Raw genomic sequence first — 17432 nt, 5'->3', positions numbered from 1 at the left:
CCTGCATGTTCAGGCCCCGATCACACAAAATCTTTTTCACTCCATCTTCCACCTCCAATTGGTCTCACCACTTCTCCTCGTTCCCTCCACCTCTGACACATATATCCTCTTGGTCAATCTTTCCTCACTCATTCTCTCATGTGCCCAAACCATTTCAAAACACCCTCTTCTGCTCTCTCAACCACACTCTTTTTATTACCACACATCTCTCTTACCCTTTCATTACTTACTCGATCGAACCACCTAACACCACATATTGTCCTCAAACATCTCATTTCCAGCACATCCACCCTCCTCCACACAACTCTATCTGTAGCCCACGCCTCACAACCATATAACATTGTTGGAACCACTATTCCTTCAAACATACCCATTTTTGCTTTCTAAGATAACGTTCTCGACTTCCACATATTTTTCAACGCTCCCAGAACTTTCGCCCCTATGATTCACTTGTGCTTCCATGGTTCCATCCGCTTCCAAATCCACTCCCATATATCTAAAACACTTCACTTCCTCCAGTTTTTCTCCATTCAAACTTACCTCCCAAATGACTTGTCCCTCAACCCTATTGTACCTAATAACCTTGCTCTTATTCACATTTACTCTCAGCTTTCTTCTTTCACACACTTTACCAAACTCAATCACCAGCTTCTGCAGTTTCTCATCTGAATCAGCCACCAGCGCTGTACCATCAGTGAACAACAACTGACTCACTTCCCAAGCTCTCTCATCCACAACAGACTGCATACTTGCCCCTCTTTCCAAAACTCTCGCATTCACCTCCCTAACAACCCCATCCATAAACAAATTAAACAACCATGGAGACATCACACACCCCTGCCGCAAACCAACATTCACTGAGAACCAATCACTTTCCTCTCTTCCTACACGTCCACATGCCTTACATCCTCGATAAAAACTTTTCACTGCTTCTAACAACTTACCTCCCACACCATATATTCTTAATACCTTCCACAGAGCATCTCTATCTACTCTATCATATGCCTCCTCCAGATCCATCAATGCTGCATACAAATCCATTTGCTTTTCTCAGTATTTTTCACATACAATTTTCAAAGCAAACATCTGATCCACACATCCTCTACCACTTCTGAAACCACACTACTCTTCCCCAATCTGATACTCTGTACATGCCTTCACCCTCTCAATCAATACTCTCCCATATAATTTCCCAGGAATACTCAACAAACTTATACCTCTGTAATATATATAATATATATATCATTTTCTTTTTACTATACTTAATCGCCATCTCCCGCGTCAGTGAGGTAGCGCAAGGAAACAGATGAAAGAATGGCCCAACCCACCCACATACACATGTATATACATAAACGTCCACACACACACATATACATGCCTATACATTTCAACGCACACACACATACACATACATATACGTATATCCATATGTACATATTCACACTTGCTGCCTTCATCCATTCCCGTCGCCACCCTGCCACACATGAAACAGCATCCCCCCGCACAAGGTAGCGCTAGAAATAGACAAAAAAGGCCACATTCATTCACATTCAAGTCTTTATCTGTTATGTATAATGCACTGAAACCACAGCTCCGTTTCCACATCCACACCTCAAAGACCTTTCCAAGGTTTATCCCAGACGCTTCACATGCCCTGGTTCAATCCATTGACAGCACATCAACCCTGGTATACCACATCATTCCAATTCACTCTATTCCTTGCATGCCTCTCACCCTCCTGTATGTTCAGGCCCCAATCGCTCAAAATCTTTTTCACTCCATCCTTCCATCTCCAATTTGGTCTCCCACTTCTCCTATATTCTTAATACCCTCCACAGAGCATCTCTATCAACTCTATCATATGCCTTCTCCAGATCCATAAATGCTACATACGAATCCATTTGCTTTTCTAAGTATTTCTCACATACATTCTTCAAAGCAAACACCTGATCCACACATCCTCTACCACATCTGAAACCACACTGCTCTTCCCCAATCTGATGCTCTGTACATGCCTTCACCCTCTCAATCAATACCCTCCCATATAGTTTACCAGGAATACTCACCAAACTTATACCTCTGTAATTTGAGCACTCACTCTTATCCCCTTTGCCTTTGTACAATGGCACTATGCACGCATTCCGCCAATCCTCAGGCACCTCACCATGAGTCATACATACATTAAATAACCTTACCAACCAGTCAATAATAATCACCCCCTTTTTTAATAAATTCCACTGCAATACCATCCAAACCTGCTGCCTTGCTGGCTTTCATCTTCCGCAAAGCTTTTACTACCTCTTCTCTGTTTACCAAATCATTTTCCCTAACCCTCTCACTTTGCACACCACCTCGACCAAAACACCCTATATCTGCCACTCTATCATCAAACACATTCAACAAACCTTCAAAATACTCACTCCATCTCCTTCTCACATCACCACTACTTGTTATCACCTCCCCATTAGCGCCCTTCACTGAAGTTCCCATTTGCTCCCTTGTCTTACGCACTTTATTTACCTCCTTCCAGAACATCTTTTTATTCTCCCTAAAATTTAATGATACTCTCTCACCCCAACTCTCATTTGCCCTCTTTTTCACCTCTTGCACCTTTCTCTTGACCTCCTGTCTCTTTCTTTTATACATCTCCCACTCAATTGCTTTCATCTACATCCTTCAATTCTGCTTCTCCTCTCACTCAATCTGCATCTTGTCTTGACACAGCCTCCTCAATAAACTCAGTCTTGGACAGGATATCTTAGTGTGTTGGACAAAATCCACCTCACTGAAGTGGGGGGTAGCAATGCTGTTTCCTGTGGGGCAGGGTAGCACCAGGAATGGATGAAGGAAAGCATGTATGAATATGTACATGTATATATATATATGTATATTTCTGAGTGTGTGTGTGTATGTGTGTGTATGTGTACATGTGTATACATTGGAAAGGATCACAATTCTGCGCGTGATCAAGTATATTCCTATGAGTCCACGGGGAAAACAGAACACTTATCATGTTTCAATTTCCCCGTGGACTCATGGGATGTATATATATATATATATATATATATATTTTTTTTTCTTTTATACTATTCGCCATTTCCCGCATTAGCGAGGTAGCGTTAAGAACAGAGGACTGGGCCTTTGAGAGAATATCCTCACGTGTGTGTGTATGTATGTATATGTTGATATGTATAGGTATGTATATGTGTGTATATGGGCGTTTAGGTATATATATGTGAACATGAGTGGATAAGCCATTCTTCGACTGTTTCCTGGTGCTACCTTTGCTGATGCGGGAAACAGTGATTATGTATAATAAATGAATATATATAAATATATATTTTTTTTTCATACTATTCGCCATTTCCCACGATAGCGAGGTAGCGTTAAGAACAGAGGACTGGGCCTTTGAGGGAATATCTTCACCTGGCCCCCTTCTCTGTTCCTTCTTTTGGAAAAAAAAAAAAAAAAAAAAAAAAAAAAAGAGAGGGGAGGATTTCCAGCCCCCCGCTCCGTTCCCTTTTAGTCGCCTTGTATGACACGCAGGGAATACGTGGGAAGTATTCTTTCTCCTCTATCCCCAGGGATAAAATATATATATATTTATTCATTTATTTATTTTGCTTTGTCGCTGTCTCCCGCGTTTGCAAGGTAGCGCAAGGAAACAGACGAAAGAAATGGCCCAACCCACCCCCATACACAATGTATATACATACACGTCCACACACGCTAATATACATACCTATACATCTCAATGTACACATATATATACACACACAGACACATACATATAAACCCATGCACACAATTCACACTGTCTGCCTTTATTCATTCCCATCGCCACCTCGCCACACATGGAATACAATCCCCCTCCCCCCTCATGTGTGCGAGGTAGCACTAGGAAAAGACAACAAAGGCCCCATTCGTTCACATTCAGTCTCTAGCTGTCATGCAATAATGCCCGAAACCACAGCTCACTTTCCACATCCAGGCCCCACACAACTTTCCATGGTTTACCCCAGACGCTTCATATGCCCTGATTCAATCCACTGACAGCACGTCAACCACGGTATACCACATCGATCCAATTCACTCTATTCCTTGCCCTCCTTTCACCCTCCTGCATGTTCAGGCCCCGATCACTCAAAATCTTTTTCACTCCATCTTTCCACCTCCAATTTGGTCTCACACTTCTCCTCGTTCCCTCCACCTCTGACACATATATCCTCTTGGTCAATCTTTCCTCACTCATTCTCTCCATGTGCCCAAACCATTTCAAAACACCCTCTTCTGCTCTCTCAACCACACTCTTTTTATTTCCACACATCTCTCTTACCCTTACATTACTCACTCGATCAAACCACCTCACACCACACATTGTCCTCAAACATCTCATTTCCAGCACATCCACCCTCCTGCGCACAACTCTATCCATAGCCCACACCTCGCAACCATACAACATTGTTGGAACCACTATTCCTTCAAACATACTCATTTTTGCTTTCCGAGATAATGTTCTCGACTTCCACACATTCTTCAAGGCTCCCAGGATTTTCGCCCCCTCCCCCACCCTATGATTCACTTCCACTTCCATGGTTCCATCCACTGCCAGATCCACTAACAGATATCTAAAACACTTCACTTCCTCCAGTTTTTCTCCATTCAAACTTACCTCCCAATTGACTTGACCCTCAACCCTACTGTACCTACTAACCTTGCTCTTATTCACATTCACTCTTAACTTTCTTCTTTCACACACTTTAACAAACTCAGTCACCAGCTTCTGCAGTTTCTCACATGAATCAGCCACCAGCGCTGTATCATCAGCGAACAACAACTGACTCACTTCCCAAACTCTCTCATCCACAACAGACTTCATACTTGCCCCTCTTTCCAAAACTCTTGCATTTACCTCCCTAACAACCCCATCCATAAACAAATTAAACAACCATGGAGACATCACACATCCCTGCCGCAAACCTACATTCACTGAGAACCAATCACTTTCCTCTCTTCCTACACATACACCTGCCTTACATCCTCGATAAAAACTTTTCACTGCTTCTAACAACTTTCCTCCCACACCATATATTCTTAATACCTCCCTCAGAGCATCTCTATCAACTCTATCATATGCCTTCTCCAGATCCATAAATGCTACATACAAATCCATTTGCTTTTCTAAGTATTTCTCACACACATTCTTCAAAGCAAACACCTGATCCACACATCCTCTACCACTTCTGAAACCACACTGCTCTTCCCCAATCTGATGCTCTGTACATGCCTTCACCCTCTCAATCAATACCCTCCCATATAATTTACCAGGAATACTCAACAAACTTATACCTCTGTAATTTGAGCACTCACTCTTATCCCCTTTGCCTTTGTACAATGGCACTATGCATGCATTCCGCACATACATTAACCCCTTTTTTAATAAATTCCACTGCAATACCATCCAAACCTGCTGCCTTGCCGGCTTTCATCTTCCGCAAAGCTTTTACTACCTCTTCTCTGTTTACCAAATCATTTTCCCTAACCCTCTCACTTTGCACACCACCTCGACCAAAACACCCTATATCTGCCACTCTATCATCAAACACATTCAACAAACCTTCAAAATACTCACTCCATCTCCTTCTCACATCACCACTACTTGTTATCACCTCCTGATTTGCGCCCTTCACTGAAGTTCCTATTTGCTCCCTTGTCTTACGCACTTTATTTACCTCCTTCCAGAACATCTTTTTATTCTCCCTATATATATATATATATATATATATATATATATATATATATATATATATATATATATATATATATATATAAATGGATTTGTATGTAGCATTTATGGATCTGGAGAAGGCATATGATAGAGTTGATAGAGATGCTCTGTGGAAGGTATTAAGAATATATGGTGTGGGAGGAAAGTTGTTAGAAGCAGTGAAAAGTTTTTATCGAGGATGTAAGGCATGTGTACGTGTAGGAAGAGAGGAAAGTGATTGGTTCTCAGTGAATGTAGGTTTGCGGCAGGGGTGTGTGATGTCTCCATGGTTGTTTAATTTGTTTATGGATGGGGTTGTTAGGGAGGTAAATGCAAGAGTTTTGGAAAGAGGGGCAAGTATGAAGTCTGTTGGGGATGAGAGAGCTTGGGAAGTGAGTCAGTTGTTGTTCGCTGATGATACAGCGCTGGTGGCTGATTCATGTGAGAAACTGCAGAAGCTGGTGACTGAGTTTGGAAAAGTGTGTGGAAGAAGAAAGTTAAGAGTAAATGTGAATAAGAGCAAGGTTATTAGGTACAGTAGGGTTGAGGGTCAAGTCAATTGGGAGGTGAGTTTGAATGGAGAAAAACTGGAGGAAGTGAAGTGTTTTAGATATCTGGGAGTGGATCTGGCAGCGGATGGAACCATGGAAGCGGAATATATATATATATATATCTTTTCTTTTCTTTCATACTATTCGCCATTTCCCGCAATAGCGAGGTAGCGTTAAGAACAGAGGACTGGGCCTTTGAGGGAATATATATATTTATCTATTTTGCTTTGTCGCTGTCTCCCGCATTTGCGAGGTAGTGCAAGGAAACAGAAGAAAGAAATGGCCCAACCCACCCCATACACATGTATATACACACACGTCCACACACGCAAATATACATACCTATACATCTCAATGTACACATATATATACACACACAGACACATACATATATACCCATGCACACAATTCACACTGTCTGCCTTTATTCATTCCCATCGCCACCTTGCCACACATGAAATACCATCCCCCTCCCCCCTCATGTGTGCGAGGTAGCGCTAGGAAAAGACAACAAAGGCCCCATTCGTTCACACTCCGTCTCCAGCTGTCATGCAATAATGCCCGAAACCACAGCTCCCTTTCCACATCCAGGCCCCACACAACTTTCCATGGTTTACCCCAGACGCTTCACATTCCCTGATTCAATCCACTGACAGCACGTCAACCCCGGTATACCACATCGATCCAACTCACTCTATTCCTTGCCCGCCTTTCACCCTCCTGCATGTTCAGGCCCCGATCACTCAAAATCTTTTTCACTCCATCTTTCCACCTCCAATTTGGTCTCCCACTTCTCCTTGTTCCCTCCACCTTCAACACATATATCCTCTTGGTCAATCTTTCCTCACTCATTCTCTCCATGTGTCCAAACCATTTCAAAACACCCTCTTCTGCTCTCTCAACCACGCTCTTTTTATTTCCACACATCTCTCTTACCCTTACGTTACTTACTCGATCAAACCACCTCACACCACACATTGTCCTCAAACATCTCATTTCCAGCACATCCACCCTCCTGCGCACAACTCTATCCATAGCCCACGCCTCGCAACCATACAACATTGTTGGAACCACTATTCTTTCAAACATATACATATACATTTTGTTTTTTGTCGGTCTCCCGCATTTGCGAGGTAGCGCAAGGAAACAGACGAAAGAAATGGCCTAACCCACCCCCATACACATGTATATACATACGTCCACACACACAAATATACATACCTACACAGCTTTCCATGGTTTACCCCAGACGCTTCACATGCCCTGATTCAACCCACTGACAGCACGTCAACCCCGGTATACCACATCGATCCAATTCACTCTATTCCTTGCCCTCCTTTCACCCTCCTGCATGTTCAGGCCCCGATCACACAAAATCTTTTTCACTCCATCTTTCCACCTCCAATTTGGTCTCCCACTTCTCCTCGTTCCCTCCACCTCTGACACATATATCCTCTTGGTCAATCTTTCCTCACTCATTCTCTCATGTGCCCAAACCATTTCAAAACACCCTCTTCTGCTCTCTCAACCACGCTCTTTTTATTTCCACACATCTCTCTTACCCTTACGTTACTTACTCGATCAAACCACCTCACACCACACATTGTCCTCAAACATCTCATTTCCAGCACATCCATCCTCCTGCGCACAACTCTATCCATAGCCCACGCCTCACAACCATACAACATTGTTGGAACCACTATTCCTATAAACATACCCATTTTTGCTTTCCGAGATAATGTTCTCGACTTCCACACATTCTTCAAGGCTCCCAGGATTTTCGCCCCCTCCCCCACCCTAAGACCCACTTCCGCTTCCATGGTTCCATCCGCTGCCAGATCCACTCCCAGATATCTAAAACACTTCACTTCCTCCAGTTTTTCTCCATTCAAACTTACCTCCCAATTGACTTGACCCTCAACCCTACCGTACCTAATAACCTTGCTCTTATTCACATTTACTCTTAACTTTCTTCTTTCACACACTTTACCAAACTCAGTCACCAGCTTCTGCAGTTTCTCACATGAATCAGCCACCAGCACTGTATCATCAGCGAACAACAACTGACTCACTTCCCAAGCCCTCTCATCCTCTCTCATACATATACATACATATTCATACTTGCTTGCCTTCATCCATTCCTAGCACCATCCCGCCCCACAGGAAACCATGCCTCTATCCCCCTTCTTCAGTGAGTTAGCACCAGGGTAGGGGAGAAAGAATACTTACCACATGTTCCTTGCTTGTCGTAGAAGGCAAATAAAAGGGGTGGGAGCAGGAAGCTGGAAATCCTCCCCTCCAATTTTTACTCTTCTAAAAGAAGGAATAGAGAAGGGGGGCCAAGTGAGGATTTTCCCTTTAAGGCTCAGTCCTTTGTTCTTGAAGCTACCTCACTATGTGGAAAATGGTGAATATGTATGAAATTTTTTTTTCTATACATAACTGCCATTTCCCGTGTTAGCGAGGTGGTGCTACGAACAGAGGAATGAGCATTGGAGGGAATATCCTCACTTGGCCCCCTTCACTGTTCCTTTTTTTTTTGGAAAAAATAAAAAACGGGAGGGGACAGCTTTGGTTCCTGTTAGAATTCAGTACAAGATCACTGAATTGGTAAATTTGGTCAAAATCATATATAATTCTTCAAAGACAGCAATATATTTTTGTTAAAGAAAGTTTGCGACATATGTATAGCTGTAAATGTATGTAATTCAGCTTGATGTGTAAACTAAATATGAGGATCAGTGTAATAAGTGATTCCAGTCAAATCAAAATACATCATCTAGCAAAGCTGGTAATCAGAAACTAAAGTTCAAGATATACATATGAATTAGTATACTACAATGAGTAACATAAATAACAGTAAGATATGCAGATGTTAAAAAGATAACAGTGCAACTGGCAGTAAGTTACCATCAAGGAAGCAGAGGTATGAGAGTATAGTAAGAACACAATAAAATTAGGGCAAATGAGTTTCAGAAAATACAGTAAGGAGTGTGAAATAAGTCAAAATAGAAAGAAAAGAAAAAGTTTGCGAACCATAGCAGAATGGAATGAAAGAAAAGGATTACAGACGTTTTAATATTTAGACAACACCTTCAGTAAGCATGGTGTAATAAAACTTAACAAGTACTCTGACAGAGCTTTAATCAATGTGAGCAATGACAGGACAAATATATTTATCAGTAGCATTCAATAATATCAGAAATTGTACAGTCCACAAAACTTTATGCTAGTGAAATGGGACTGATAAAGAAGAATGACTAGTAGAGCACTAGCAAATAACATGAGTTTTCTAAAAAAGCTGAAACTGCGTTTTGGAAAGGGAACATAATGAAGAATACAAAAACTAGATAAAATTGCAATATCAATATCCAAAGCAAGGAAGACAAAATACATAAGTGTACCAAGGTAATATGGACATGAGGAAAGTACTGTATTGCAAAGAAGTTCATTTGAATAAGGTAAACAGGAATAAGCATATATGATGACTAAAGGCAAGGAGAGTGGTTAAACAGAGGGAAGATACGATGGGGTGGGGCAGGGGTGTCACATTGGAATAATCATATAAACTGTAAAGACAAGGGGAAATCTCTACTAAGTTCTGCATCAGCCAAACTGCTAGAGAGTAAGAAATGAAAATGACAACAACAGAAAATACTTAGAATGCTCTTGCCAGATGAGAAATAGAATCATAATAGCAACAGAGAATTGTAAGTATACAGATGGAGTAGTAGTGTAATGAGAAAGGATAAACCTATTTCTGCAAGAACCCAAGGAGTCCAAACAGTGGGAATGCACTGTGAAAGTGGCAGTAGAAAAGAATCACCAATGAGGAAAGGATAATTGCTTCATTTCTCCTTAAGTATTGCTTCCATGAACAACCAATACATTGTTCAAATTCAAAATCTTAGTTGTGAAAAAATGTCTCCAATTCCACTGTCTTACGAGATAACCTTACTATCCTTACACAAAGTGTAAATGGCAACTGATAAAGTAAACAATCACGGTACATCTTCAGGCAAAATACCAAAAAAGTTCATACAGAAAACTTTCAGATGGATTTTACCTTTTCTCAATGTTCAATACAAAACTTTTGAGCCCCTGCTGTAGCATCACACCTCAACATGTATACTTATCATTAACATACTTTTCAACTAATCCTATCCTTATACCTCCAAAGTCAACTCTCACCTCCTCAATACATTATTCACATCTCTCATATATACATTTCTAATCATCTTTCAACATTCTAACTCCTACAATTATAAAACATTGCTCTTTCATAACACAAGTAGTGATATGACTTCTCAAATCTATATACATAATTTTCTACAGATTAATTTCACGAAATTCTTTCCAAAATTTGCATAATGTCTCTGTAAGTGAATCACACCCAGTTGGATCTAACTCTCCTACTTCAACAATTTCTACCAAAACTATTCATTCATATGTAAAGCAAAAGCAAGCAATTAGTGATAACTAATTATCTTACTCCTTCTGAATAAAACACTGTAATGTAATCCACTAATAATCATGTTCTTAATTTCAACACAACTTACCTTATTGTCTGATTTGTCATCCTGCTCTTCATCTGACAGAAATTCACGTTTTGGATACGGAATAGAACCCCCTGCAAAGACACTAGAAATTTTTTTTTTAATTATTAGTTTGAAATAAGATAGACCATTTCTCTACTACAGGCAGAGATCTTTAAGCAGTAAAGAGAAAACATTTGCTCACATGGAGATAAAACTATTTTGCCACCCTAACAGGGTTTATCCACCAAGATTTCACCCTATTCAACTACCATAATATCTTTGAGGCTTGTTCATTGAGGTTCAAAACAATACAACAGCTTGTCCTGGCCTATGATGTCACTGGCATAGTGGTGCAACAGGTGCCTCTCAGCTATTAACTCACATCACTAACTATCCAATGTACCTTATAAGCGATACTGTTAGGACTTAAAGATCGTTTCTTTCAAGAAACTGATGGGGACTGGGAATGGGAAAATAAATGGATGCTCAAAAGGCTCTGTCTCCAACAACATTTCTCACTTCTGGACTATGCAGTTAAGAAATATCCATGGGACGTGATACCATAAGAAAAATGTGAAAGAACTAAAAAACTACCTTTTGAGGAATTTGGCCTTCAATCTGGTTTAACAAGTTGCCCTTCAGTATGGATCCATTTTTCTAAAGATGATGGACCAAAAGCCAGAGTAGAGAGCGATCAAGATTTAATAACAGGTCTCATTTAACAAAGGTGTTAGTCTTATGCACTTTTTAAATAATTTTACCTAATGAAGTATACCTCAAGAAAGCCAAAATCTTTATATAGTGAGCTTTAGTGGTACGCCATGGTTATAAAAAGAATACCGAATTTTCTGTCCTGACATGAAATAATCCTTGCTGATTAAGGCTTAGATTGCCTGGATGAACAAACAATAGTTCTCATGAAATTTTTCATGGGAGAGATCAAATAATTTAAAGGTCAAGACTAAACACAAAGATGATGTTCTGAAACAGAATTTCCAACACTGCACTAACAATTTCCATCTAGCCAGGGGAAAACAGTGTCTTCAATCACTGTGGCTGTCAGAAACAAAAAATGAAAGGTAATAAAAACAAATGTTTTTTTTCTGTGGTGATGAGTAAGGTACTTCTCCCTTATTACAAGTGTATAATTTGTTGGAATACACTTGGTTATGCTGCCACAATAAGGCATCACAGGAGGCATGCACCAGCTATGTCAGTGCTGCCAAATGTAGTATGAGTATTTTCAAGATTTTTCTTGTTTCTGTTGAAAAATTACAGTATTTTGAAAGCAATATCCTATGCTTGTGGTACAACATACTCTTTCCTCTTACATCTAAAGGATAACTGAGCCCTTGAACCCTCTATTTTCTTTCATATGAGTGAGGTACATATCCTCTGGCAACTTTCTGTCTCCATATCAGTGAGTGGCACAATGCCTAGTTTAGATTAACTTTTTTCATTGAGGCCATCCTAATCTCCAAGATACACTCTCTGTGTGGGAAGGGGATTCTTAAATAATCTAAAATATTCCCTCAGGTTTGTTATTATGATTGACAGGAACAAAAAAAAAATTTCCCCAATCTTTTTAACAATTCAACCTGGTGGAAGATTATTTCCTTGTAGTACACAACCTTTAACTTATACTGCTCTGCTGCCAGGTATATGAGGTATCCCAAGAGTATTTTCAGGCATATGCAGAGCTTTTAGAAGTGCTTTTGTCACAATAAAATGTGACTGCTAAGGGTCTTCATTAGTAATATCTATGATCTTGAAAGTATTACATCTTTAAAAATCATTAGATAAAATGGGGTACAGATCTCATACAGACCTCCTGAACATACATTGTCCAATGTACAGGAAAAATTTATGCTGTAGTGTCTGAAAACAATGTACAGGATGCCAACAGAAGCATTAATGGCAGTAAACATATACCCAAGGTGTAGTGAAAAAAAAAAGTGGTGCATATGCACCAGCCACAGTGAACAGAATAAATAAAAATACTGGGCCATATACACCCCATCTGAAGTAAAAACTTTTAAAGTGGATAAGTCAGGACCTGCAGTAAAATGGTTGATGAATGAAGGTTGGGACTCACAGTAAAGGGTTCAGGTTGGTTCAATCCTATATTAACCATTTCATTTATAACTAGAAACTTTGGCTTTGGTTTAATATCAACCAATAAAAAAATGACCTTCAAACTTCAATCGATTTCTGTGCCTAAACGTTAAAGGAAATTCACAATCCTTCTTCATTCCCATCCTATAATGACCATGGTATGACTAAAGGACACTTCAGAATCATACTCTTCAAAATACTAACAGAATCTAAAGGATCAAGGATCTCTGAAATCACCAGTCTAAGCTTAGACAAAGCAGCTTAAGGCTTCTTAAAAATAATCTTAACAGCCTACTCCAAACCAAAGCTAGAACCATCATTGTCAAATCCCAATGACAAAGGTCCCCACAAAGTACCCTTTATATGAAACCATTGTCTTGTTGACTTCACCGTCATAAAAAAAACATGACATTCAGCTATTGATGATTCTTCTGATTCTCTAAGAAAAACCTAAAAATATTTCCATATATCATGTAAAAGATAGCTTGTTTAGCAATGACCATAATCTCTGAGAAAATCTATATGTGAAAAATAAAATAAGAAATTCATACTGGATCTCTTTTTGAAGGTACTGACTCTTACAGAGACTCCAAGAAATCTCAATGGAGGAATGGTGCATTTACATAAGTCTCAAACATCAGGGATGTTTTCCATACATTAAGGCTACTGGTCACACTAAACCCTGAAAATCAATCATTCTGAGAATCATTAACAGTACAATCATAACTGAACGAAATAAGGAAAATATAAATCCAGGCATTCTAATGTATGTTTATGGCAATGAAACCCCTTTCCTTCTAAATATGAAACTGGAGAAACAGACATTTAACAGTAAAAAGGTATTAGCCTTGTGGCAAAGAAATCTAACCAAGAATTCACCCTTAGTGAAAACATCCATTTGAAAACTGCTGTGTTCACTGTTACTTCTACCAACATAGTCCTTGACCTCAAAAAAGGATCTGACATTATGTTAAATACTCCTTGTAGGAGGTGCTTAAAAAAAAATTCGATTCTTTGAGACTGCTCAGGCAAATGAAAGGTCATGTCTAAAGGATGAAGATGGCATGAACTCTTTATACTGAGACAATGAACAAGTGTGGTGTTGACCATAATAAAACAGGCTCTATAATGAATGGTAGCATCAAATAAAGACTGATACATCTATCCTATCCTTTAACATGCCTTCAGGGACACTAAATCATAGATTTCAGCAAATTTCCTTTCCGTTCCATCAAATCAGAGCTTCGTACAATTCGTGTGGTGTATCACCAACTACATCTAATACTTTAACTACAAAACACTTGTTTATTCATAGTATCATTCTTTTGCCTTGCACTCTCAGTGCTTACTTCATAATCCTACAAAACTGATTTAATTTCCATCAAAAGTAGAAATAAGTAACATCTGTCTCTCTGATCTAGAAGGGTTGCAGCTGTTTCTGTACATGTTGTTTACTGTCACATGAAGCAAATATCTTCAATGATGGAAGCAACTCCCTGGAAAGCACATCGAACTAATGCAAATTTGCCTGACACATTCTTCAGTCAACTCTTTTAGAATTTGAGAGTCGTTAAGCTCTGCCAACACTTCCACTTTAATTATATTGCTGAAATTAATTTGTGGTGTGATATTTAACCTAAAAAGCATCACCATGAGCTCCTATACTTCCTTGCCTGCTTGAAAAGTCAGGAACTTCATCCTCCTCAAGTGAATCTTAATATATCAGCATGCAGCTTTAAAACCAAGGTCATGTTCAACATATCTCCCTTAAGTTCATTGCATTTTGAATCTTAATAACTTTATCTGATTGTTTACAAATCAAAGATCTAAAGGTTTTCTCTAATACTGACCAAAAAATCCACAACAACTAGTCCCTCAGCTGGTTCTATCATACAAACAGTTGCTATTTCTATCAATACAGACCTTTCACTGTGAACTGAGGTTTAGTCACTTAATTTCTCACTAAAGGAGTGTAAAACTCCCTCTACTTAGTGAACAAATAGGTAATTATAGATCAGGTAATAATTACTCACACACACACACAAATGCAAGGGTAATGATATATTGTCCCATCTGCACTCAGTTGTAGTGAGAAACTAAAATCCACAAAAGCCTGTCTAGTCAAAACTCTCAAAAAATGAAATATACAGCACTATCTATCAATCTAAATCTCTGACGCCCATTCCCTATGGGAACTCCCTCAAGGTGGAAGCCACAGCAAAAAAGTCTCCATAACTGGTGAACTCCAGTGCTGCTTCTGAACCTTTAGTGCCTCACCCTTAATAGGTTACTAGCAGAGGGCAACTCTAGTGAAGTGTTTTCAGGGCATAAAATTCCATTGTCAGCATAAACATGCTTTAAAAGCAATAAAGTAAAGATATTAAATAATACATTGCATCAGTACAATAAAATCAAGCCATTTGGCTTGCCTAGATGGCTCAAGGTTCATCCACACAAAAACAGAGCACAGTACAGTACTTACAATTCATATCACCAAGCATAAAAGAAATATATGCAGATCCAACATCTCTGTGAACCAGAAGTGAAAATCAATATGAAAATTTCACAAACTAAAAAGAGCAGGCAAAAGTGGCAACAGGTCTACCCAACTGATATATAGATAACAGAGTAATGATGTCATGGGCCTGGATGGGTTGCTGAGACTGAATAAGCAATATAATCATTAATAGCCTGCCTCAACGATATTTTGGAGTCTTTGTGGGTAAAATCATGTTTTGACTCCCATGATAGCAATTACTCTATTCTTTTGGCGTTCACAAGTTCTGTCTGAAGGTGAGAAATAAAGTCACTCTTGCCAGTACATACACAGAATCTAAAATATGTAATGCTGTACTGAACATTAATTACACCTGTGCAATCATATATGCAAAAATATATTCATGATTATGAGAACAGCAAACAATGATTTCAAAGAGCTAAAATTCATTAAAAGCTGTAAGGAAAAAAGGGAATAAGAAAAGGTTGTGTAGCCAGTTGTTAATGTACATCTCCCTATCTAACTAACTGTTTTCTATCAATATCTGTGATGCCTTGTTTCCCTAAGAAACTCCCATCCAGGTAGAACATGGAATACATAAAGCAAAAAAGTCTCTAGGTTGCTTAACCAAAAAACACGTCCATACCCCCACATTCCCAAGTCCTCTCTCCAATATATTTCCTTACTTCCTCTGCTAAGATCATGGGTGACTTCCTTAGTCTATCTCCTTCAGCTTTGATCCTATATATTTTCTTTTCAAGCCTATCATTAAATATTCTTTCCACATTACCAAACCACCTCATGGTATATTGATGATCCCACCTTGTGACATCACACCCCTTGTCTTTGACTCTCCCTTGACATCCTTTATCTATGCACTTACGTATGACTTCATTTCCATACAAATTCATGTTTCAAACTTCAATAACCAGCTCCTTGACTATAACCTAATACATTATCTACTCTTTTGAAAAAATAAGGAACAAAAAAGTCAGTTTCTTACAATGTTTAAATTCTGAAAAATACAGCAAACTTAAGCAGATATTTCCTTACAATCTCTTTACCAAAAATTGAAAGTTGCTCCTAGTAAACAAAAAGTGTGCAATTTTGGAACAAATGACAATCACTACTGTATAAGATATCCATAGTATTATATAGAATGCATTACTGGTACACTCATAATGTTCAATATTTCTGCTGTCTTTGAAATGACAAATGAATCATACTTTTTCCATATTTCTGCTGTCTTTGAAATGACAAATGAATCATACTTTTTCCACAGTGGAAACCTTTGAGCTAAAGTTGAATAGTAGTTTCCTCCCTTGAAAGGTATAAAACTATGTCCCTTTTGATCTATGCTCCTTTTTCCCTAGAAAAACACCTAACTTTTCCATTTGTTCCATGTGTGATTCTTTTGTGCCAGCTGGTTTATAATGAAAATTATCATGGTCTAATCATCTATGTAAGGTGGTTTTTTTTCCCTACTTTCAAGATATTACAAAAAAAGGTCTTTTAACATATGTGTAAATGTGTTCCTCTTTCCAGACCTTTTGTTTATCTTTTTGGAAATACATAACTCAGTTCACTTGGCTAATCTTTTCACATTTGAAGCTCTTATGATGTATTCTTTCCATCTGCAATAACTATTTCAGTGAAAATTCCAAACTAACAACTTTTACATGTTACTTAGTAGAGGTAGATTAAGAGGCAGCTGAGAAAAGAGCGATTTCTTCAATAAAGGTCTTAACCATACATTTTCTATCACTGAACCTAATAACCTTGCTCTTATTTACATTTACTCTCAACTTTCTCCTTTAACTCACTTTTCCAAACTAAGTCACCAACCCCTGCAGTTTCTCACTTGAATCAGCCACCAGTGCTGTATCATCGGAGAACAACAACTGACTTCCCAAGCCTTCTTATCCTCAACAGACTGCATATTCGCCCCTCTCCAAAACTCTTGC

General features: G+C 39.0%; 1 protein-coding gene across 7 annotated transcripts in view; it reads right to left on the bottom strand.

The window, feature by feature from the left end:
• The window catches only part of Cdk8 (cyclin-dependent kinase 8), a 167253-nt gene that overhangs the window by 115439 nt on the left and 34382 nt on the right, over positions 1-17432 (bottom strand). For all 7 annotated transcript variants that reach the window (XM_071677172.1, XM_071677127.1, XM_071677154.1 and 4 more), the window contains exon 10: positions 10878-10959. In XM_071677172.1, the coding sequence (XP_071533273.1) occupies positions 10878-10959 (82 nt within the window). The remainder of the gene's footprint in view (positions 1-10877; positions 10960-17432) is intronic.

The sequence above is a fragment of the Panulirus ornatus genome, chromosome 2, assembly GCF_036320965.1.
Source record: "Panulirus ornatus isolate Po-2019 chromosome 2, ASM3632096v1, whole genome shotgun sequence".
NCBI lineage: Eukaryota > Metazoa > Arthropoda > Malacostraca > Decapoda > Palinuridae > Panulirus > Panulirus ornatus.
This window is presented reverse-complemented; position numbering and strand designations above follow the sequence as displayed.